Below are 24,204 nucleotides of genomic sequence, written 5' to 3'. Positions count from 1 at the left end.
TAATCAGGCAAAGTATTCAAATTAAGTATTCAAAATTTACTTGAATTATACCCGAGTTTTTAAAACAACACATACCATCTGTGACACATGGAATGAAAAGTACGTATATAGACTTCCAAAACTGAGGAGCAGCAGTAGGGACACAGTGTTCTTAGACCAGCCCAGGGCATGACCTTAGCTGGAAAAAAATCTGGAACAAGAGTAATAGGAAAAATCCAGAAGAAGCTGAAGCAAGAGTGAAAAAAAAAAAAGATAGAATTACCACAGGGGAAAGAGATGGAGGGGGGCTATTAGATTTCTATAGTCATTTCAGATATATAGATATACACAAATATATATATGTATATATATATATATACATATATACATATAATAAACAAGTAGGTACTTATTTACTAAACACTTTATAAATACTATCATATTTGATCCTCATACCAATCTTGGGAAATAGGTGCTGTTATTATAATTCTCATTTTCCAGTTTAGGGAACTGAACTCAACAGAAATTAAATGGAATTTATTAGCCAGCTATGAATTCAAGTCTTCCTGATTCCAAAGCCAGGGCTCTAAGTACTATACCATCTAGCTGTATCAAGATGGAAGAATGTCCAAAATCATCAGTTATAGTCATCTCTTGAACAGTGGGTAAAAAGATCTGCTTTCTCCCAACTTCTTCCCCTGATTTCTAGTAACAGGAATTGTAATGTATTTTGCTTAGTGCTTTTAGCTAAGATTTTTTTATATACTGATTTTTGACTAAAACAAACAAACAAAAAAGGTCAGTTGGCAGCTGGAAATAAGCAAATATTTAAATTAAAAGAACCAAACTCTCTAAGTATTAGGAATTTTCTAATTATGGGCTCTGAGTTATTGTGATTGACAAAAGCACATTTTATTTTGATACAGATTCTAAAAAAATAGAAGATCATATACAGTAAGAGCAATGTTGTTCTAAGAATGACTGAACAAAAAAGCTATTTTGTATATTATAGATATGAAAATTAACTATAAAGGACATATGAACAAAGATGTTATCTGAATCCAAAGAAAGAACTGATAAATAGAAGTATGTAAAGAATAATTTTATATTTGTATACTTATCTGTGTATAATGGTAGCTCTCTAGGGCAATGGGTGGGGAAGGAAAAAAGGTGAATAAAAGAAATTTACATGATAATTTTGTATATTCAAAAAGAATATCAAGTTGTGCATAGCAAATATGCAGTTTCGTGTGTAATCATCTTTTTATTGTACTGTTATGGAAATGCTTGTTTTAATCCACAAATTAAAAATAAAATAAAATTAAAAAAATAGAACAAAAGACATTATGGATCCGAGAGTATTATGTTGCCCATGGGCCAAAAAACTCAGGTTAATTTAATAATAACAGCTAATTAAGTCTCCAAAGACAAATGGAAATAAGGAGGGGAGAGAGGACTGAAGACCATAGATATGTAATTTGTCTATTACACATTATACCATTAAAAACATTACAAGAGAACCACGTGATATAACTTTTATAGTTCTGACTAGGGAGAGAACTCTTAATAAAACAGGTGATAAAATGAACCATAAAATAGATAACAGTTAATTTTGATTTTGCAAAATCAAAAACTTTTGGTACACAAAATCAATGAAGCAACAAAAAGAAGCATAATAGTAAACTGGAAAAATACATCTGATACTTCTGTTAAGCATCTAATATTTAAAAATATGTATATAGAGAGAATGGGTCTGGGAATGAAGATGGTGGAGCAAACATTAAATTGCTATAACTCTCCCATATTCACTATCAAACAATCATAAAATAGCTTTCCAAAACAAATTCTGGAGCAGCTGACCAGCAAAAAGATGTAGTGAAACAATTTTTTTGGCCCAGAAACTTTGAGATCAGCAAAAAAGAGCTGATTTACTTGAGGAAATAGGGTTTGGGATTAGAGTTCAGTACAGGAAGTCTCCCAGCAAGTCAGAAGCTCAACCCATTTTTGGCACACCAGCAAGAGATGCTGAGTCCCAGTTTGGTATAATAAGCATACACCAACATCAGAATGATCCACTTTATATAGGCAAGGGAACCAGCAGATTCCACTTCTTAGAACCCAAATGTGCTTCAGTGTAGCCTCAGGCAAATAAGCACTTTCCAGGGTCAGATCTTCCATGCTTCAGTGTAGCCATGAGCACACATGCATCCTGCATTGGCCAGATCCATGCTTCATACAGCCCCAGGCAAACTGTTGGAGACACCAATCCTACAAGCCTTCAGATACCTAAACAAATAGGCAGCCACTACCTCTTGTCCTGTCAAGTTTCAGCATATGCCTAGGCAGAGGGAGCCTGCAGAGGTCAGACCAATTAAGTGCTTCAGTATGATCCTAGGGAAATGCAGAAACATTCCAGTAGGACCTCAGTCCAGCTCTAGATAAGCTGCCAGACCTCTATGACCTCCACTCTCCACCCCACCTCATCAGGGCAATACCAGACATGAAGATCCCCTATGGACCTCAAGGCAACATCAGCACAGCACCAGATAAATAGCCAGGACCTATAGCTCAAATTTAAAAGAAAGAAAAAAAAAACTCCCCCCTGCTCAAATGAGCAAAAACAACAATAAAAAAAATCTGACAATAGAAAGTTTTTATAGTGACAGGAAAGATGAATCAAGACATAAATTCAGAAGAGGACAACAGTGTCAAAAAAACCTATGGGCAAAACCTCAAAGCAAAATGGGAAATGGCCTCAAACCCAGAAAGAATTCATGGAAGAGCTCCAAAAGAAGCTTAAAATTAAATAAATGAAGTAGAAGAAAAAATGTGAAAAGAAATGAGAGTGATGCAAGAGAATTATGATTCTCTGAATTCTCTGAAAGGCATAATCTAACAGAAGACGTGAATATCATTTTTCAAGAAATTATGAAAGAAATATGCCCTAATGATCTGAAATCAGAGGGTAAAATAGGCTTTGAAAGAATTTACCAATTACGTCAGAAAAGAAATTTAAAAAAAAAAAACTCCAAGGAACATTATAGCTAAATTTCAGAACTATCAAGTCAGGGGGAAAAAATACTACAAGTGGCAATCCTGATCTCAAACAAAGCAAAAGCAAAAACAGATCTAATTAAGAGATAAGGAAGGAAACTGCAATTTGTTAAAGTAGAACCCTAAGAACATTATACATGCCAACAAGATTATGTGATGATCCACTATGATGGATTTGATTCTTTTTAATAATGAGGTGATTCAAGGCAATTCCAATGGAAAGAGTCATTTTTATCCAGAGAGAGAACAATGGGGACTATTTGTGGGTCAAAGTATAGTATTTTTTACCTTTATTTTTGTTGCTGTTTTTGTAGTTTGTTTGCTTGGCTTTTTTTCTTTTTCATTTTTTTTTCATCATTTCATCTTATTTTTCTTGTGCAGCATGATGAATATGGAAATATGTTTAGAAGAACTGTACATATGTAACTAATATTGGATTGTTTACTGCCCATAGGCAGGGAGAGAAGAAATGGTGAAAACTATCTTTTCATGTATTTGGAAAAATAAAAAGCTATTAAAATTTTAAAAAATTGTAGACAAAATAAAATACTTGGGAGCCTATCTCCTTAGATAAATTCAGAAAATTTATAACACAATTACAAAACACATTTCACACACACACATAAAAATCAGATCTGAAAAATTGGAAAAGTATTAAGTGCTCATGCATAGGTCAAACCATTATTTAAAAAATGATAATTCTACCTAAATTAATTTATTTAGTTTATTATGTACCAACCAAACTACCAAAAACATTTTGTAGAGCTAGAAAAAAAATTCATATGTAACAGTAAAAGTTCAAGATTGTCAAGGGAATCAATGAAAAAATTGTGAAGAAAGTTGACCTATAAGTATCAAATTTCAAACTGTATTACAAAGTGATAATAATCAAGTCAATGTGGTACTGGCTAAGAAATAGAATAGTGGATCAGGTACCCAACACATAGTAATAAATGACCATAGTAATTTTGTTTGATAAATCCAAAGACCCAAATTTTGGGGACAAGGACTCACTATTTGATAAAAATTTCTGGAAAGGCACAGACCAACATCTCACTCCATATAAAGGATAAATGTCAGAAAGGATAATATCAGAAGAAAATTATGAAATATTTTATCTTTCAAATCTATGGATAAGGAAAGAATTCATGACTACACAAGAAATAAAGAGAATTAGAAGAAGTTAGATGGAAAATTTTGGTCATATGTTAAAAAGTTTTTGCACTAGAAAGACCAATGCAACCAAGATTAGAAGGAAAGCAAGAAATGAGTTGGGAAAGAGAACAAAATTTTATTGCAAGTTTCTGTGATAAAGGCCTCATTTCTCAAATACAATATAAAGGGAACTGAGCTAACATTATAAAAATATGTCATTTCTCAATTGACAAATAAGAATATGAAAAAGAAAATTTTCAGAGAAAAATCAAAACTATCAATAGTCATGTGAAAAATTTCTCTAAATCACTTGACTACAGAAATGCAAATTAAAACAACTACAAAAGATTAGCTAATCAACAGTTTCCAGAACTCTATGAGCTTTTTATCTATTTATGTATTACCCCATAGAGACATACTCCTTGGCACCTCATGGAGGTTGAGTTTCATTGAGGGGGATGAATTGGCTGGCTTAAACTGTTGTGGGGTGTGAGCCATCTCTTCCTGCTGTGTCTATTTAAAAAGAGTAACAAAAGCAAAATGAAACAAAATAAAACCATAATTCTGAACTACCACCTCAGATTCATCATATTGGCTAACTTGAAAGAAAAGAAAAATGGCAAATGTTGGAGGGAATGTGGAAAAATTTACTAATGCAGTGCTGATGAAGTAGTAATGTGATCCACCCATTCTGGAGAGCAATTTGCAACTATAACCAAAGGGCTACAAAACCATGCATATCCTTTGATCTAGCAATTATGGGTAAGTCTATATTTCAAAATGACCAAAGGAAAAGGGCCACCACATTCAAAAATATTTATAACAGCTCTTTTTGTGATAGTAAAGAATTGAAAATGAAGGTGATGAGGGAGAAGCTAGGTGATGCAGTGGATAGAGCACTGGCTCTGAAGTCAGAAAGACCTGAGTTCAAATCTGATCTCAGACACTTAACACTTAGCTGTGTGACCCTGAGCAAGTCACTTAACCCCAATTGCCTCAGGGGAAAAAAAAAAGAAAATGACGGGGATGCTTATCAAATGGGGACTAGTTTAATTAGTGAAATGTAATTGTGATGGAATACTGTTGTGTTATAAGAAATGATGAGCATGATGCTTTCAGAAAAAGCTAGACAGACTTACATGAACTGAAACTAAGTGAAGTGAGGAGAATCAGAACACTGTACACAATAACAGCAATATTGTATGATGAACAACTGTGAATGACTTAGCTATTTCTAACTAGTCAATAATCCAAAACAATTTTGAAGGATTCTGATGAAAAATATTATTCATCTCCAGAGAAAGAATTGCTAGAATCTGAATACAGATTAAAACATAATAGTTTTTCACTTTTTCCATCTTTGTCTATTTTCTTTCAAAATAGGGAAATATATTTTGCATGATTGTATCTGAATAACCTATATCAAATTGCTTGCCATGTCAGGGAAAGAGGAGAAGGGTATGTAGAGAATTTGGAATTAAAAATCTTAAAAGAATAAATGGAAATGGAAAAAAAATTATTAGGAAAAAATAAGTGAAGTATCACCTGCCTTACTATCTCACAGTTGTGAGGGAAGTGGTTTATAAATTTTAACATGCCAGAGAAATGAGAATGATTATTTCTATTATGCTATCATTGCCTTTTTGTGTTTTTCAAATGTGAATCTGCCCTCTAAACTTGAGCTTCCTTACAGGCAACTTTCCATGTATTGTGATTGCTTCCTGTTTCCTAAGACTGTGGTCAAAATTCAATGTTCTTTAATAAATCCTTGGGATTTTTTCTACTAAAGACCTCATAAATTCAGGAATTAACGCCCCTTTGTAATGAATGGAACAGTGACTAAAAGTTAGGAAATTCTTCAAAATCACACAGATAGGATGGATAGGTGGTCATGGGAGTCAGTTCTAGACTTTTCCCAGCCTCATGTTTGCCCTCCAGATCCCACGACTCTGTAAAACAGATATTGTGAGATATTGTGATCGGTTTTCAGGATTGTAATGCAGTTATGTAACTTTGGCCTTGTTTACTGAGGTGAAAGTTGAGGTTGTAACCTGAGAAGTTTTGGGATTAGAGCCACGCAAATGAAGAAAGGAAATTATTTGTGGGTGGAGTTTCAAGTCACCAACATAGATTTTCACCAAGAATTTTAGAAGAAGGTAAATCTTTATTTGTTTTAGTTGACTTGACTTTTACCCCTTTGGGCTATGGTCTGTCAGTAAGTTAGTCAGGTAGCCAGTCAGTTAAATCTTGTGCAACTCACAGCACAAGAGCCCTGCTAAACAGATCAGTTACCTGTAACCGGCAGTTGAAAAAATACTACTGCAGACAAGATGTGGCTGCTTTCCCTGGTCCTCTATTTTCTCACTACTACCTCTGTGCAGGGTAAGGATTTATTTGTTTAGTTTTTTTCTCTTAATGTCTAAACAAGAAAAGGTATAAAATTAATAAAAAAGATTTGATATCATATTGGTAGAAAACTAAGTGAGAACTGGGTTTGTGTTTTTTTATTGTTGTTTGATTTGGTTTGTTTTACCTGATGCAACTTGGAATTTGCTTTGGGACAGTCTTTTTCAAGAAGAGATCTGTAGTTTTATTAAGGTATTAGTTGTATGAAATAGCTGATACCATAGATTACTTTCTTTTAGGTTAATTTCTGTTTCATATAGGGAGGTCAGGATGCTGTTTCTGACTTGGGATAAGGTAGAGCAAATATGTGGGAGTGTGAGCCATGTAAAAAACGTACCATCATCTACTTCTAAATTAAGCTAATGGAGTTTGATGATTACAGAAGCAGTTGGAAATAAATAACTTATGCCAGAGAAAGGAAAAAAAAACACTACTTTCTGAAATAGCTAGAAAAATTTGTATTTTGTGCATTTGTCCAAATCATTTGTATATTTCAAATAAGAGAATGGTAAAAGTTGAGATGAACTTTAGATATCATTTGGATTAACACTTTCATTCGATGAACAAAATCGAATACTAGAAAGGGGAAATTTTTGTTCAAAATCATCAAGCTACTGATGGCAGAATTAATAGAATCCTAGTTAAATTTTTGCTCCAGTATACCTTTACATTGCCATTATATAGAATTTATTGAAAAGTTATATTCTTCAAATACAAAGGTACTTACTTGTGCTAAAGCTAAAAGTTAAAAAGGTCTTGCTCAATAAGACAAGTAAAAATGGAGTTAGAAAGTGATCAAGGATGAGTACTCTATTCACAGCAAATAATAGGTTTCAAAAGGGAAAAAGGATGAGAGGTTATGAAGGAGCAGAATGAGCTATACTGGCAAAGAGATGTCTGCTGCTGATTGATAAGCTCTCAATATAAAGCAAAATTATTTCCTGGGAAAATAATCAGAGTTGGAAATAGAAGAATGTTTTCAGGGGCAGATTTAAAGAGGTAAAAACTTTCATGCTGGATCAGACAAGTGAATGAGATGGGAAATTGACACCTTACCTAAATTCAAAATAAATTGTACTTAATATAGCTAGATCTTGTGTTTTTGCATTATCGGGGTATATTAAATATCACATGGATAATTCAGTTTGCTTTTTATATTTGCTCACATGGAGCTGGGGGTTATAATAGGAAAATCAAGGTGTGTGCAGCTTTCTGCTAGATTCTGTTGAAAAGAATAATTTGTCACTTTCTGATCCTCTAAGAAAGAAATATGTATGAGTAATAGCTATGAAAGAAAGGAGTTGGACTAGAACAGGGAATCTTAAATTTGGGGCCTATAGACCCAAAGAGTCTTTGGATAGATTTAAAGGTTCTATGAACTTGGATAGGAAAACAATTTCATGTTTATTTTAATATAAATGAGTTCCTTTGTAATTTCCTGTATTTTAATTTATGCATTTAAAAGCATTAACATGTTTTTAACATATAGACCTCTTTTAATAGATGTCCATAAGCTCACTAGAGTACCTATGACATCAAAAAGTTAAGAATCTCTAAATTAGATAATTAGATAATAATAATTAATATGATGAATGACTAGATAATTAATATGATCTCTTCCATTTCTAATATTCAGTGAGCCTATAACATTTTTAAGGAGCAAATGAAAATAATTAATATTAAAGGGATTATTAATAATTCAGTTTTGGTTAGAAGATCAATTGTGAGAAAACATCCTGTCCAAGACAAGAAATCTCTTAAATTTGGCAAGAGGAAGGAAAGTTAAGTCAAAAGATTAGGATGTTTATTTTATGTGTATACCAGCCTCTGGTGCAGAGTATCTTCCTTTGTAAAATGAAGTGATTAGATCAGATAATTTCTAAGGTCCCTTCTAGATATAAACTCTATAATTCTATGATTCATGTTTATTAAATTAGAATCAATAGAAATCATAAAAATGTGAGAATTTATTTTTAGACTAGGAGACAGTGCTTTGTACACAACTAAAAATAATTTTATAAAATCCACATGTAATAATATATGGTCAGTTTGTTTTTCAATGTCATGCACAGGTAAGAAATATGGATACTCATTCTTGTTCCCATTTAATAGTTACTAGAGATCTATCATACTTAATATTTCTAAATTTCTATTTAGGTTCTTGACATCATTGTTTTGTTTTTTTTTTTCAGATTTGTCTAAATGTGAGAGAAAGCCATTAAGATCCCTGACCACTATGCTCTTACCATTTTTTCCCCTGCAAATTGATCAAATTTCTCTTTTAAATATTTTTATATACTGTGCCTTTTGGTACACATTAATTGAGTAACTTTTTATCTATGGTGCTTTTAAGTATTTTCTTCTAATTTGTTTCCTTTAATTTCTTTTAATCAACTCTGATTTTACTATTGCTTTGTCTTAAGATTATACTTGCTACCACTGATCTTTTGAGTATACTATATTTTGTTGAACTTTTATATGAATATTCCAGAAATATTTCTGTTGTGTGTGTTTCTTATAAATGCCATACTTTTAGTTATACAAAATATTTGAGGATTCTGCTTTCTATTCCACTTTACTACTGTCCCCTATTTTGTGGATTAATTCATCTCATTTACTTACAGTTATATTTTTGTTTCTTTTCTTTTTTCCTGTTCTTCTTTACTTTTTCCTTACTACCCCCTCCCATCCTCTCTATGAGTCCTTTCTTTAGTGATGAGAGCATTTTGAGAAAGATATGCTCAATACTGATCATTTATATTTATTCATTATATTTCCATTCCAATGCTTCCAGTCTCTTCCCCCATATAGGCCTAAACTACAGGTTCTTTTTCTTTTTTAATTTTATTTTATGACATAGCATATGTGTTTTCACAAGGCAATGATTTAATAATACAAATGGTGCCCACTTTAAATCCTATGTAGTTATATAATTTCCCCCAAAAAAATACTCTTCATTTTTTTCCAATAGTACTATCACTAGCAGGCCTATTCCATTAAGGCAATGCATTGATTAAAAAAAAAAAAATGGTAGCAAGATAATGTCGTGTATTGTTACCATTCCTCTTTCTCAGTGTGGTACAGTGCCAGAGCTTTAACCACTGAATAGTCATATGTTATGTTAAAATAAATTGTCCTTTCTTTTTTTTTCTATTATCTTACTTTACATTTTACCCTCAGAAGATGGAGTTTATTTCGCTTATAACTAATCTCTCTCTAAGCACTCCCTCTTAATCTTTCTTTCCCTGTCATATTCTTTGTTGACTTTAATGTATTTCTATACCAAACTCTTCCTCATTGTGTACATACTCAATCCTCCTTTTCTAGTTCAAAAGACAGTAAATGCCTGCCACATTTCCCTCTTCCTCCATATCTGTATAATTTTCTCCTCAGATACCTCTTCTATATATTTTCTACCTTCCTCTTCTCTCTTTTGTAATATATCTGTTTTTCCTGTTACATTTTCAAAATTTATATAAATATTCTCTTTTTTTTTTTTACTCTTTCTATGACCCTAGAAGACAGGAGGGTTCTGAAGGGACACTTACTTGTTTTCTCCTCTCCTAATAAGAGTATGAAATGTTTCTATCACCTAGTCTTCTTCTTGTTTCTTTTGATTCTTGTGTTTCCATTTCAAAGTGTCTACTCCACTCTCTTAACTTCATCAAGAATAGTTAGAGGAACTCTATTTCACTAAAGCTCAATTTCCCCTGACTCCCCCTCCCCCCCCCCCAAAAAAAAAAGAATATGTGTGGTCAACTTTTCTGGTGTTATTCTTAGTTTATAAGCTTATATCTTTTGACTTCTAGCTTATCTTATTTCAAGTTTTCTTTTATAGAGGTAACTTCCAAGTCTGGCACAATCCTCACTGTGATTCCTTGGTGCTTAAGTGCCTTCTTTTGGAGGCTTGGATTTACTGCTTGATGAGGAACTTATTGTCTTTCTCAAGGCAACCACTTCCATATTTGAATAGCTTTGAATTGTGAGAAAGGTTTATTATCCTGGGGCCTACTATCATTTTTTCCATCCTCTGAATCTGAATCATATTATCTGAAAATTTATTTCTCCTCTCTTTTTTAGGGGTATTTTCAATCATTTGTTTGAAAAAATGAGTGAAATATCATCTAACAAGCCATATCTAATTGGCCCCAAGCCACATTTTAACCCATTCATCTTAAAATAGTTAGACACCTTCAAATCTGCCTAGATACTGTCTCCTTACCCTTATCCCTGCCCAACATTTTTAGATTAGCATCATCCAAACTAGTCTATGTCTCCCTTCCTGGTTGACCCTTGACCATTTTTCATATAAATTGGATATATTTCAGTTATCCTGATGTCCTACTTCTAATAGACTTTTCTCTTATATTCCCACACATTTTGCTTTCCACGTTTTGCTCTGAAACAGAAATAAAATCAATGCTAGGATTGTTTCTGGAAAAGACATAATAGTGATTTCTTTAAATTTCTATCCTGTTGATTCCCCATCCCTGTGACTCCCCAGACCAATCCTCTTAGTGTTAGTATTAATTTATGAATACTCTAACTACCATTCCTTTATATTTGCTGTCTCTTCCTGTTCTTCACAGCTAAATACATGGAGCTTCCCAGGAAACATTTCAAGATTTGTATGAACTGAGATAATGTGAGAACTAGAAAACAATATGCATGTAATAACAATGGATGTGGCTACTATAGTGGGGGGCAGGATTGCAGAATATAGAGATAGGTAGCATGCTTTTTCATCCTGCCCTGCCTTTTTCCCTTCTATCTCTAGAGATCTAATCAGCTGTAATCTATTTTAAAGTATATGATGGACAGTATAATGGCCCTTCAGGTTCTTGTAGTTCTCTTCACTGATGGTTAAAGGAATTTATATTAAATGAAAAAACCAGGAGTACAATGGCAACTGCTCATTCTCCAGTTAGGAAAATTCTTAATGTTTAGTTTGGGGTTTAATTATGTCACTTTCTCTAACTAATCCCTGGTCTTTTTATCATTGAGGCAAAATTCATGTGGAACATTTGGATAAAGAAATAAATAGAGTACATTACAGTTAGGCATCAAGTGAAAAATTGGGTGGAAGAGTAGACCTTTTTTGGAATGTTCCTCAGTCCTTAAGGAAGTAACTTAAATGAATATCTTATGATAATAATTCTCCAAAATGCCTATTTAAATAATGGCCCTCTTCAATTTTTGCTTTCTCTCTCAGGATTTAATTTTACTATTTCTTTCTCCTCTTTTTTGTTGTCCCCATGTTGCTAATTCCTTCTGGCTTCTCTCTTAAACTCTACTTTTCCCAATACACTGTCAGACAACCCAATCCTAATTCCAGCTAGTTTGGTGATTTTACAACAAGCTTCACGGAATATAACAAAGTTTTCAACCAATCAAAATAGATTTCCTATGCAACATCACTCCAGTTTATTCAATGATTTTCAGTGACATCTAAATCAATAAAATATGTTTTATAAATAATCTAAAGTGTATGATGAATTTATTGATTTGACAGAGGTGTCCAAACCTTGTTCACATCTAGTGATAAATCAATGCACATTCTCATACTGTTAAGGTTTTAGAAGTAGAGAAATTTTACTTTTTTTTTTTAAACTGAGCCTTCCCTATATGGAATGTGCATCCCTAGATGGAAGTGCAGAGACCATATAGGGTCTCTCTGCTGAAAGCATAGAAATTTTTACCTACTCTGTTCACAGTCTGGGTTGATTTGTCTCTCCTGAGACAATAAAGTGGCGGGCCCCTTGCTCTTTGAGACTTTCCATATTGGTTCCATATTTAATATAGGTATCCAATCAGTTTTAGTCTTCCTGCAGTTCGGAATTCTTCAAGAGTCTAAATGATTAATTTGTTTCAACATTCTCTAGTAGCAGGGATGAGCAAAATTGCATCACCATTCCCTGCTATACTAATATTAAGTGAGGTGGGATAATTGTTTTAGCTGATTCTGCTCTTTCATAAGATTCATGCATCTTTCAGTGATTATTTAAATGGAAATAACACAAATAAAACAATTCAAACAATGCTATAAAATAACAATAACTAATTTGGCCCCAATGAACAGCTATAAAAAGACATCTTCAGGATTTCTTTTTGCAGAGGTGATAAATCCAGGATATGGAACACTATAAAATGCCAGGCTCTTTCTATGTGTTCTTTCATTTCTCTGAAATAATTTTTGTTTGTTTGTTCTTATTTTTTTTATCACAAGAGATAGTGATTCCCCTTCTGAGAAAGGAAAGAGGGATGATTAGTGTGAAATATAAATTACATAAAAACAAAGATATCAATGGAATGTTTTGAAGAATATTCATTTAAAAATGTCCCACTTTTGTATTTTTAGCTTCAGTACTTGGCAGATAGTAATACTCAATAAATGCATTTTCATGAAACAATCATTTCCATAGCTTTTTCAAAATTGGTCTGTAACTCTTTCCATACTGACAGAACTTACTTTTCCTGAAAGCAAGTTATATCCAGTAGGCAAGAAACTATACATCCTGTGTTTTTAGAAAAGGTGGGTTCCTTCATATTCAGTGTTCCCTTTCTTCTGATCTGGGGACATAATCCTATTGCTCCTTTATTTCTGGAGTAGAAACTCAAAGGAAGGTTTTTTAAGATCCTAGTTTTCATTTTGGTTTGAGGAAATGGGTAGATCAAATTGTTATTGCCATCTTCTGTAGTCCTTCTTTGCTGCCTTTTCATTCCTTCTTTTACTGTATAGATATCTATTATGATTGATCCTACAGAGGAATAAGGTATTCAACTCTTCAAATTGCTTCAGTGAGGTAGGAACCCCCAGACTGCCAGAAAAGAGGAGAGGTAGCAGGATGAATAAATACTATTTTAAAAGTTCATTCTAAGTTCCTGAGGTTTGCTTTTTCCAAGGAATTTAAAATGTGATTTTACCTATCTTAGTCTCAGAATATGAATCTAATTTTTCACTATCTAGGTTGGGAAGGGGGTGCCATCAGCATCAGAGGCAATACTCTGCAGCATCCCATGAGGAAAAATAAATTCCTATAACAAGGAATTCTTTGTTTTCCTGTGGTACTAAAGAAAAAAGAAACATATTTGAAGCATGTGGGGAAGAGAGAGAGAGAGGAAAGAAAAGAGAGTTCATCCATAGTAGGAGACCTGATTCCCAGAATGTTGGGGTGGGGCAGGGTTGAGCAATTAGAGATACTCGAGAAATATTCTGTGATGTTAGGATCCCAGGGGTATTAGGTGGTTATACTTTATGAATATAACCTGGTAGGAATAGAATAGAAGTTACTCTGTGGGGGAAGATGAACCCTGCTCCCAACTATACTGGTGTCCTGGGACAAATCTCCATTCACTCCATACTAGTTATGACTATTTAATACCATCTATTATAGTTATTAGGCCAGTGTTATAACTTGCATTAATATTGATGCCAGAAAATGTTGGAGACATTTAATATAGACAACTTGTCATGAGGTAGCAGAGATGATTTCCCAGGGGATGGATACTGAATTAACTACAAATGAAGATCAGTATATATAGCAAACACCTCCCTGTAGAATGTTCATTCTTCCCCAATCTCTGATGTCATAGGAAGGCACAACCATCATTGAAATATGTGTATGGAGAGACGATTCATTATGGACAGTGGGAACCAGATCCTTTTGTGATATTGTGCCTATTTTTTCCATCACTTTATATCTGATTGTAATCACTACCTATAATTCCTTCCCTCAGTGTGGACTTGATTATGACCTGTCCCTTTCCCTCAACCCTATAGTGTCCAGAAAACCTTGGTTATATAGGCCAAAAGTGATTACCAAACCACTTCCAGAACTCAACTTCTAAATCTCAGAGGAGGAAAGGATGGAAACTGTTTTATAGCTACTTATGCATCTCTTAAGAATTTCTTTAACAAAAATTTCTTATGAATTTACAGAGGTAGAGGGAGTTCTCCCTCTGCTCTTAAATGAAGCTTCAATAAATGCAGCATATAGATGACTTGCTATTTCATTTCAATGTTTCTTAGGTTTTTGGAAACAAATCCATAGTGTGATATCAGTCTAGGAAAATCAGATACCTCTTATGGGTCCATAAGCCAGACCTATAAGATTCTTCATTAATGTGTTCCTCTTTCAGATTCTCACAACTTTTATAATGTTACAGAACTTTCTTTTCAATATAAGGATATAATACCATTTTTGTTATTATTTTTAGTCTCTCCTAAAATTGGGGATCTTTAATAAATTTCCATGTTTCATTTTGAAATAGTGATGCATGATAAACCAGTAAAATTAACCAATTACTCAACATGAAATCTATATATGATATATAATAAACAAGTTATCAAAATAATAAAATATATAATCTATATAAGCAATAAAATATAATTATAGATAACTATTAACTAAAATATAAATTTAAAAAGTAACTTTCATTAATGATTGACAGCACTGATCATCAGAAATTTTGCATTTACGATTCTATGATAACTTTTCCATGAGAGAGAAAAAAAAATATAAGTCTCAGACATAAGCCCTTCTCCCAAGTGTAGCATAGTCTATCAATGAACTATATACTTGCCATCTATATACAGTAGTCTCATTTCAACCTGCTATGTGCTTTCTTACAAATTCTTCTCATCCTTATCTGTTAATCCACAAATATGTCTTGGAATTTCCTTAATAATTACAAAAATTGAAGATTTTTAAATTAATTTGTTTGCTTTAAATCTCTCTCCCGTTTAGTTAAATATTATTCATTTAATAAGCTAGAGAGAGTTATTTTCCCAAAAATCTCTCTCTCTCTCTCTTTCTCTCTCTCTTTGTCTCTCTCTCTCTGTTTCTCTGTTTATCTCTCTGTCTCTCTCTCTCTCCCATTTCCTTTCTGCCTCTTCTTTTTGTCTCTCTGTCTCTCTCTTTCAATCAAAATCTTTTATCTTCAAGGCTTAAATAAACATCAAAATTATTGGTTACATATTTTAAACAATGTCATAAATAAACTATTTTTCTTTATAATGTTTTAGTTTTGAGAAAGTTCATAGCTTATCACCTCTAACTATAAATGCAACTATTTTGCCAGAAATGCTGCTCTGTGGGACAATAGAAAAAAAGAAGATTGAATTTGGAGTCAAAGAAACCAGTAGTCCCTTTGTGCTTCTTATTTACATATACTTGATAATCAGTCTTCAATAAGAGTCCATTATTTTCTCTCAACCTTAATTTCTTATCTATAAAATGAAGTGCTTTAATTGATTGGTCTTTTGAAATTCTAAATCTTTGATCCTGAGCAGCTACATAGACACTTTACAATCTTGTTCAGTCTCCATCATTCAATTTCCTCAGGATGCCATTGTGATTCTGTTGCTCTAGGAAGCTTTCTAGAACTATTGGTGAATTGGTGAGAAGTCCATCTTCATTTATGAGAAACTTTCATCAATAAGTTCACTGATCCATTACACATTCCTCTGGCCTTTTAAGAATTCTCTTCATCTTCTTCCCAAGATTGGGATTAAAACAGTTCTTTCCAAAAAGAAATGTTCTCTAGTCTCTTTTTTTATTCTCAGTTTCTCTCAAGCTATCACTCAGCCATCTTTCCAGAATGACATCTGAACAGCCAAGTTTTTCAAGAATCTCCTATGTCTCTTGAAGATACAAAGAGTAGTAATAATCTCTGTGGGAAAGACTATTAGCACTGGTATTAATGTACATTCTGTGGTATATAAACTAATGCCAAGGGGATTAACTGAAAGACTTGATATTTTGAGTCTCAAACTTCTTGTAGGAAGAGCTTTGTGAGTTCCATAATCTAATCTATTATGCTCTTGTCACAATTAATTACTAGGGCTGCCCATCTTTCTGCTTCCTTTCTCCAAACCTATTTCGGTTCTGCTGATAGAGAGTGCCATCTCTAAGCAAACAGGACAGCTCAAGTTCTAGCCCATTCTATTTGGAAGAACATACCAAATCAATCCTTCTGGCTTCTAACTAAGTGTACACCTTCTGATACCTGTTTGTATCACCTTTTCTCAACTCATTGCTATAAAGCATTTCTATCAATTTAAGTAGCCAGAAAGATGCCAACTGGCCAAGCAATCTGGAACTTGTGCCACTTGGTTTAATTCCATAAATCAGCCCAACCTACTCAATTAGAGACACAAATCTGACTTTCTAATCCTGGGTATGACTCCCTTTCAAGTTTTACCAAATCAGGACTTTTGCCAAAATCTCAGAGGATAAAAGATAGAGACTTTGGGGCTCTTTTCCAAATATCTCATTAGTCTTCTAAGTGATGTCAGAAAATCCCAATTAGGCACTTTCCCAACTCTACCAATCAATGTTGCTTTTAGTATGTTTGCCCACAATTCACTTTTAAAAAACAATACCTCAGAGATCTTCAAGAAGAGACAGTGACCACATATGCAAAAGTATTTGCGGCAGACCTTTTTGTATTGGCAACTGAATGGGGATGCCCATCAACTGGGGAATGGCTGAATAAATTATGGTATACAAATGTTATGGAATATTATTATTCTATAAGAAATTATCAGCAGGATGATTTCAGAGAAGCCTGGAGAGACTTACATGAACTAAGTGATATGAGCTAAGTGAATGAGAAGAACCAGGAAATCATTGTACATGGCAACAACAAGATTATATGATGACCAATTCTGATGGACATGGATCTCTTCAACAATGAAATAATTCAGACCAGTTCCAGTGATTTTGTGATGAAGAGAGCCATCTGCACCCAGAAAGAGGACTATGGGAACTGAGTGTGGTTCACAACATAGCATTTTCACTTCTTTTGTTGTTGTTTGCTTGCATTTTATTTTTGTCATTTTTTTTCCTGTTTGATTTGATTTTTCCTGTGCAACAAGATAATTGTATAAAAACAAATAATTGTATAAATATATATACATATATTGGATTTAACATATATTTTTACCATATTTAACATAATAGTGGATTACTTGCCATCTAGGGGAGAAGATGGGAAAAGAAGGGGGAAAATTGGAATATAAGGTTTTTCAAGGGCTAATATTGAAAAATTATCCATGCATATATTTTGAAAATAAAAAAAAATAAAAATGATGCCTCAGAAATATAAGGAAATGAGAAGGATTCAGAATCCATTTGCTCACAAGTACATAATCATTAATAAATTTATTTTTCAGAAGGATAGGGCATGTTTTAAAAGGAGAGGAGGGCTACTTTGATGAGGGAAGTCAATTCTAAAAAGAAGGTCTAATTCAATAAACATTCATGAAGAGTCTCCTATGAACTGAGATAAAGATGGTATAAGGCATTAAGGCAAATACATAGTTTTTGTTGCCATGAGGCTTTCTCTCTAGAGAGTTTATTATCCACATCTTTTGTGAAAATACCTAATTTCTACCAAGAACTGGTAGATTAATTGAGGAGGGGTAGTCAGAAGAGGTAGAAATCAAATAACCGGAGTGCCTAAGTGACAGGGAGCATGCATGTGATATTACCAACAATTTTCTCTGACATTTCTAGCTAGACATAATTTCTCTCTTATTTGTATGCCTATAGTTAGGATATGTTCCTTGGTTTCTTTATATATTTCATTCTGTTTTGTATTTGTACATAGAAACAATGTGAACATGTTGGAGACATTGCTGTACTTATAGCTTGAAAAATCTAGAGTCAAATTTTGCTTCTGATATTTATTATCCATGTTACCTGATCTCTGTGTGCCTCAAAAGAGACTTAACATAGGACTTAACCTAAATGAGTAATGGAAGGAGTTCTGACTAGTATTTCCCTAGTTGGGAATATCATACATTCAAAATAAATTTATTTACATTATGTTATTTCTCCTACTAGGGTATAAGCTCATTGAGGAAAGGGATTGGGTTTTATTCATCTATGTAACCCTCAAATTCCAGCAAATATAGTTGGTCCTTGATAAATATTAACTGAATAAATGAAGAAATTTTCATGGGAAGAAATACCCCCAAATTCATACATTTCTATCAATCAATTGTAAAAAAAGCTGTTACATAGTATCAAATGTATAGACCTTGGTTTTTAGAAGCTATTATTCCTATGTGAGCCTAAGCAAGTTGTTTAACCTTTGGAAACTGAGGTTTCTCCATACAAAAAAATAGTGATAATTATGCCACTTGACTCCAAGATTGAGTTAGATGCTTTATAAACTATAAAGCACTAAGTGTGTATTATTGACATAGTACTTGTGTTGGAAGAAGCAGATTCCCAGAGATAAGTTATTTACCCAAGATCATATAGCTTATGAAAAACAGACTTGGGACTGGCACTAAGGACTCCTGAGCAATTTTTCCACTCTAGAATATTACCTCCCCAATCCAATCACCTCTCTCTCTCTCTTTCTCTCTGTCAGGGCAGCAATCCTCAACACCTGTAGTGGACACTCAGTATGGAAAAGTCCAAGGCAAACGTGAAAGCCTACAAGGATTTGACAAAATTGTCAATGTTTTCCTGGGTATCCCTTTTGCCAAAGCTCCTCTTGGACCCCTGAGATTTTCTCCACCACAACCTGCAGAATCCTGGGACTATGTAAAGAGCACAACTACTTACCCACCCATGTAAGCCATCAGTCTTTTGCTTCTTCTGGGGATAGGAGGAATTGAGATGTAAGAGAACATGGAGAATCATGGTAATTTTCTTTGAATGCTTTATACCCCTCTATTTAGTAAGAAACATTCCTTCAACTGGCTCACCTTGGAAATTAAGCTTGTTCAGGGACTTTAACGTCTCTTATAGGAGAACCTATCAGGAATGCACAATGGGCATCCCTAAAACTATAGAATGACTGGTATGCCCTGAAGTATGCCAGCCAAATAGATCATATAGCAGTACTTTTCCCAGTTGAAACTGGTACTCCTTAGAGTTCTTCAGTTTCTTTCCTTCATGGAATTAGAAGGTGCTGCTCCTTGACCCTTTGTATGTGAACATTTTATCCACTGAAAGGGAACACTTGCCAAACACAATAGCAAATGATCTACATCTATATTCTTCCTCCATGCCAGGATTACTCCTGAGCTATAACACTTTTGCCATTGGTGAGCCCTTAACCTTTAAATCAGGTGATTTAAGTGGTGGGGGATGGGTCTGATCTTTGATCACTGGCATCTACCCAGCACAAAGAGTACCTAGGAGAGAGACAACAAGTCTCCAGGGAAATTAGAGGCAGCTCAAAGGTATTGGGAGGTTACAGATTAGTAATAGAGAGTAAAAGGACATGAAAACTTCTTTTTAATCTTGAAAATAAATGAGATTTTTGTCATGTTTTATTGAATAGGTGTGCCCAGGACCTAGTTTCTGGACAATTGCTCTCTGACCTTTTTACCAACCGGGAAGAAAAAATTTCCTTGAAAACATCTGAAGATTGTTTATACTTGAACATTTATACTCCTGCTGACCTATCAAAGAAGAGCAAGTTACCAGTAAGGAAACCATGAATGGCTTACTATGGTTTACTCTGACTTTGGAATTGGTGGTTTGTCGTCCTTACATGCATTTACAGCAGAAAAGTTTAGAAAAAGAGTCCTTGGTTTGGAAGGCGTAACAGGGGTTTGGGATCTTGACTTTTTCCTTATTTCTCAGTAGGCAGGGCATATGGCTTTTTAAAGACACTTAGCTTCTCTCTCTTTACTTCAATTAAAAAAATTAAATAGATTGGGTGGGTGGTGGGAAACACAGAGATAATTGAGAATAAAATGTACATATACCTTACATCTGCAAAATTCTTTCAACCACATTAATCCATTCAACCACAGGAACAAACAATATTTCCCCCACTTGACAAAAAAAAAAGTGAGTTCCAGAGCTTAATCAAAAATCACACAGTTAGTTAGTGACATCTCCAAGAATCAGACATTTTGAACTGAATGTTCCATAGATATTTTAAACTCAACACATACAACGCGAAAGTTATAGTTTCCCTCAAACTCACTCCTCTTCCTAACTTCCTTATTATGATCAAGGGTATCCCCATCCTCCCAGTCATCCAGATTTGCAATCTAGGTGTTATTCTCAACTCTTACTCTATCCTTAACTCCCATAGCCAATCTGTTGCTAAGATTTGTTGATCTTACCTTCATAACATTTCTTCTATATACCCTCCTTTCTTCTCTAAAACTGCCACCATCCTGGTCACGGGCCCTCATCATTTCACATCTAGTTTATTGCAATAGTCTCTAGGCCTGATGCTTGGTCTTCTTGTCACAAGTCTCTCCCCACTCCAGTTCACACTTGATTCAGCTGTCAAAGCATTTGCATTTCTTTTTACTAATACTTCAGACCTGGTCTCTTGATTCTGTTTAAAGCTTTTTTCATTAGATAAGTCTTCCCCTCCATAACTATTATCCACATTAATAAGAAATAGGACAAATAGCATGGTTGATTTTTAAAGATTTCTGATTGACTTTGGTATACATTTTGCTATTTTTTTGAAAATTATTTCTCTTAGGCTCAGTTTCTGCAACTATAAAATTATGGGTTTGAAAGGTCTCTTTCAGGACTAAATTTATTCTCTTTCTTTAATTATTTTTGATTTGTACAACTCTGAAAATGGAAATAGCATTTCTTGGGCATATACCTGTAAAAGGCTTCTCCTAGAGGCTGAATGGAGAAGCTTAGAACTAGCCTTGAATCCAATTCTTAGTATGGATGTTTGTCTAAATGGATCTAAACTATGACTTTCCATCTCCCTGTTTCCTATTTAATAAATTAGGATTTCTGGAAAACCCTTGACTCCCCAAGTATGAGATGCAGACTAAAATTATTTTGCTTAAGATAATACCCAGCTCTTCACTGCTCCATAAAGTTAAGCCCATTGTTGAATAGCTCTAATTGTTAGAAAGTTGCTTCTTATCTTGAAAACTAATTTTCCTTCTTTTAATATTTACTCTCTGGTAATATTTACTTTCTGGGGTGAAAATAGCACATTCTATCTAAATCCTCTCACAGATAGATATCTCTTCTTCATTCAACTAACCCTTATAGAACCTAGTTTTGAGGACTTTCTCCACCATGGCCACCATCATCTAAAGATTCTCTAGCTTCTATAAGCTTCAACTTATAGAATTTCTAGGTTAGAACTAACTCAGAGGTCATCGAGCCACACTATTCCAAAAACTCAAGTCTCTTCTACAACAAAATGGAAAAGAAAGCACTACTTGAAGAACTCCAATGAGGAAAATGAGAGATCAACTGAGGCAGCCTATTCACCTTTTAGGGCACTCATATTGTTAGAAAAAAATTTTCCTACACTGAGCTAAAATCTGTTTTCCTGTGATTTCCACTCATTGCTTCTGAAGCCAAACAGAATAAGTTTTTTTTTTTTTTTCCTGCATGCCAGCCCTTTATATATACTTGATAACAGTTATATAGTCTGACCTCTCCCAACTCTTCTCCAAGGCAAGCATCATTAGTTTTTGAGAGAAATTATTATTTCTCTGTTAAACTAATATACAATTATTTAAACTGGGGAAACCCCCAGCTTTATTTGCCTGTCCTATTTTCTTGTCCATTTTCTCAAGGATAAGACTCATGAAAGCTAAGATTAACATTATCCTCATTCTGGGTATTGCTAATTCACACAAGTAGCTCAGAGTTGGGTTGGGAATATAGATTGTTTGTATAAATTGGCCAAGGCTACGGGTGATCTGAGTATAGGGATAGACTCTTTGGTCATTCCCTGTTCCATATTGGAGTAAGTTCACTTCTCTTTATAAAGTCCCCCTCTCATTAATTGTTAACCAGTCAGAGGTGATTGCCATATTCAGGAGTACTGCTCTTCCAGAGGACATATAAATCAATAACCCACTTCTATTATTGTCTTTGGTCTAAGAGAGGGATGACCAAATAATCATTCTTTTATTAATAAAGATGCTGGCATTATTTTTTTTTAATTTAAATTTTATTTTATTTAATAATAACTTTGTATTGACAGAATCCATGCCAGGGTAATTTTTTACAACATTATCCCTTGCACTCGCTTATGTTTCATTTTTTCCCCTCCCTCCCTCCACCCCCCCCCCCGAAGATGGCAAGCAGTCCTATATATGTTAAGTATGTTGCAGTATATCCTAGATATAATACATATTTGCAGAACCGAACAGTTCTCCTGTTGCACAGGGAGAATTGGATTCAGAAGGTAAAAATAACTCGGGAAGAAAATCAAAAATGCAAATAGTTCACATTCGTTTCCCAGTGTTCCTTCTCTGGGTGTAGCTGTCTCTGTCCATCATTTATCCATTGAAACTCAGTTAGGTCTCTTTGTCACAGAAATCCACTTCCATCAGAATACATCCTCATACAATATCGTTGTCGAAGTGTATAATGATCTCCTGGTTCTGCTCATGTCACTTAGCACCAGTCCATGTAGGTCTCTCCAAGCCTCTCTGTATTCATCCTGCTGGTCATCATTCCTTACAGAGCAATAATATTCCATAACATTCATATACCACAATTTACCCAGCCATTCTCCAATTAATGGGCATCCATTCATTTTCCAGTTTCTAGCCACTACAAACAGGGCTGCTACAAACATTTTGGCACATACAGGTCCCTTTCCCTTCTTTAGTATCTCTTTGGGATATAAGCCCAATAGAAACACTGCTGGATCAAAGGGTATGCACAGTTTGATAACTTTTTGGGCATAATTCCAGATTGCTCTCCAGAATGGTTGGATTCGTTCACAACTCCACCAACAATGAGATGCTGGCATTATTAATAAAACAATTAAATTACCCAGAAATTATTTCTCTCAAACTTTTTTAAATATCACATTTCTTTAGCAAATTTGAAAAGGGAAGCACAGTATTATTATTTTCTATTTTCCTTCATCACCAGTATTTCCTCTTCTCAGTTAATAAGGCCCATAGAACTAAGATCTGCATTATTTGTTTCTGTTTATTTCCATCATTTTACTAGACTAGACCTTCCAGAGAGTAAACTGGTTGAGGGGTGTGGTAGAAAAACACTAAATACAGGGATTATTCCCTGGAGGCATTTCTTCCTTTCTTCTAACCCAGAGTATGCTAGAGCCTGCTCAAACTAGCTACTAAAAGCCAATAGTTCATTTTTATGCATTGTTGAAATCCACAAAGGCTACAAAGAGCACATGATTAACTGTTTTTTGATTGTCTAGATCTAAGTAATAGAGAACATGTTAATCAAACAAATTAGAGTTAAAAGTATGTTTTATACGGTTTTGTTTTGTTTTAATTTTGAGAGCTAATTGTGAAACATTTACCAGCATACCTTTGCTTTCATCTTTTCATCAGAGGATACTCAGAATAAGAAGGTCTGAGCTGAAAAAACTCTTAGAACTCATGTAGCACGACATTCTCATTTTCTTTTTGGTATAAAATGAGACTTACAGAGGGAAAGCAATTTATCTAAGTTTATATAATAAGGTAGTGGAAGTAATGGATCTTCTAGCTCCTAGACCTATGCATGTTCTATTACACTGTACTAGCTCCCCAAATATCACTGAAAGGGACACAATATGTTTTAGCAGAAATAGTAGTAGATTTGTAGACAAGGCATTTAGGTTTCAATTCAAGCTCTGACACTTTGTAACTTCAGGTTAGTTATT

General features: G+C 34.0%; 1 protein-coding gene across 1 annotated transcript in view; it reads left to right on the top strand.

Annotated features, from left to right (window-relative positions):
• Positions 1-6,350: 6,350 nt before the first annotated feature.
• LOC127550724 (liver carboxylesterase 1-like) overlaps positions 6,351-24,204 on the top strand; it is a 50,157-nt gene continuing 32,303 nt past the window's right edge. Inside the window, exons 1-3 of the mRNA XM_051979868.1 lie at positions 6,351-6,570; positions 18,979-19,183; positions 19,900-20,044. Of these exons, the coding sequence (XP_051835828.1) occupies positions 6,519-6,570; positions 18,979-19,183; positions 19,900-20,044 (402 nt within the window). The 5' untranslated portion in view covers positions 6,351-6,518. The remainder of the gene's footprint in view (positions 6,571-18,978; positions 19,184-19,899; positions 20,045-24,204) is intronic.

The sequence above is a fragment of the Antechinus flavipes genome, chromosome 2, assembly GCF_016432865.1.
Source record: "Antechinus flavipes isolate AdamAnt ecotype Samford, QLD, Australia chromosome 2, AdamAnt_v2, whole genome shotgun sequence".
In the NCBI taxonomy this organism is placed as follows: Eukaryota; Metazoa; Chordata; class Mammalia; order Dasyuromorphia; family Dasyuridae; genus Antechinus; species Antechinus flavipes.
This window is presented reverse-complemented; position numbering and strand designations above follow the sequence as displayed.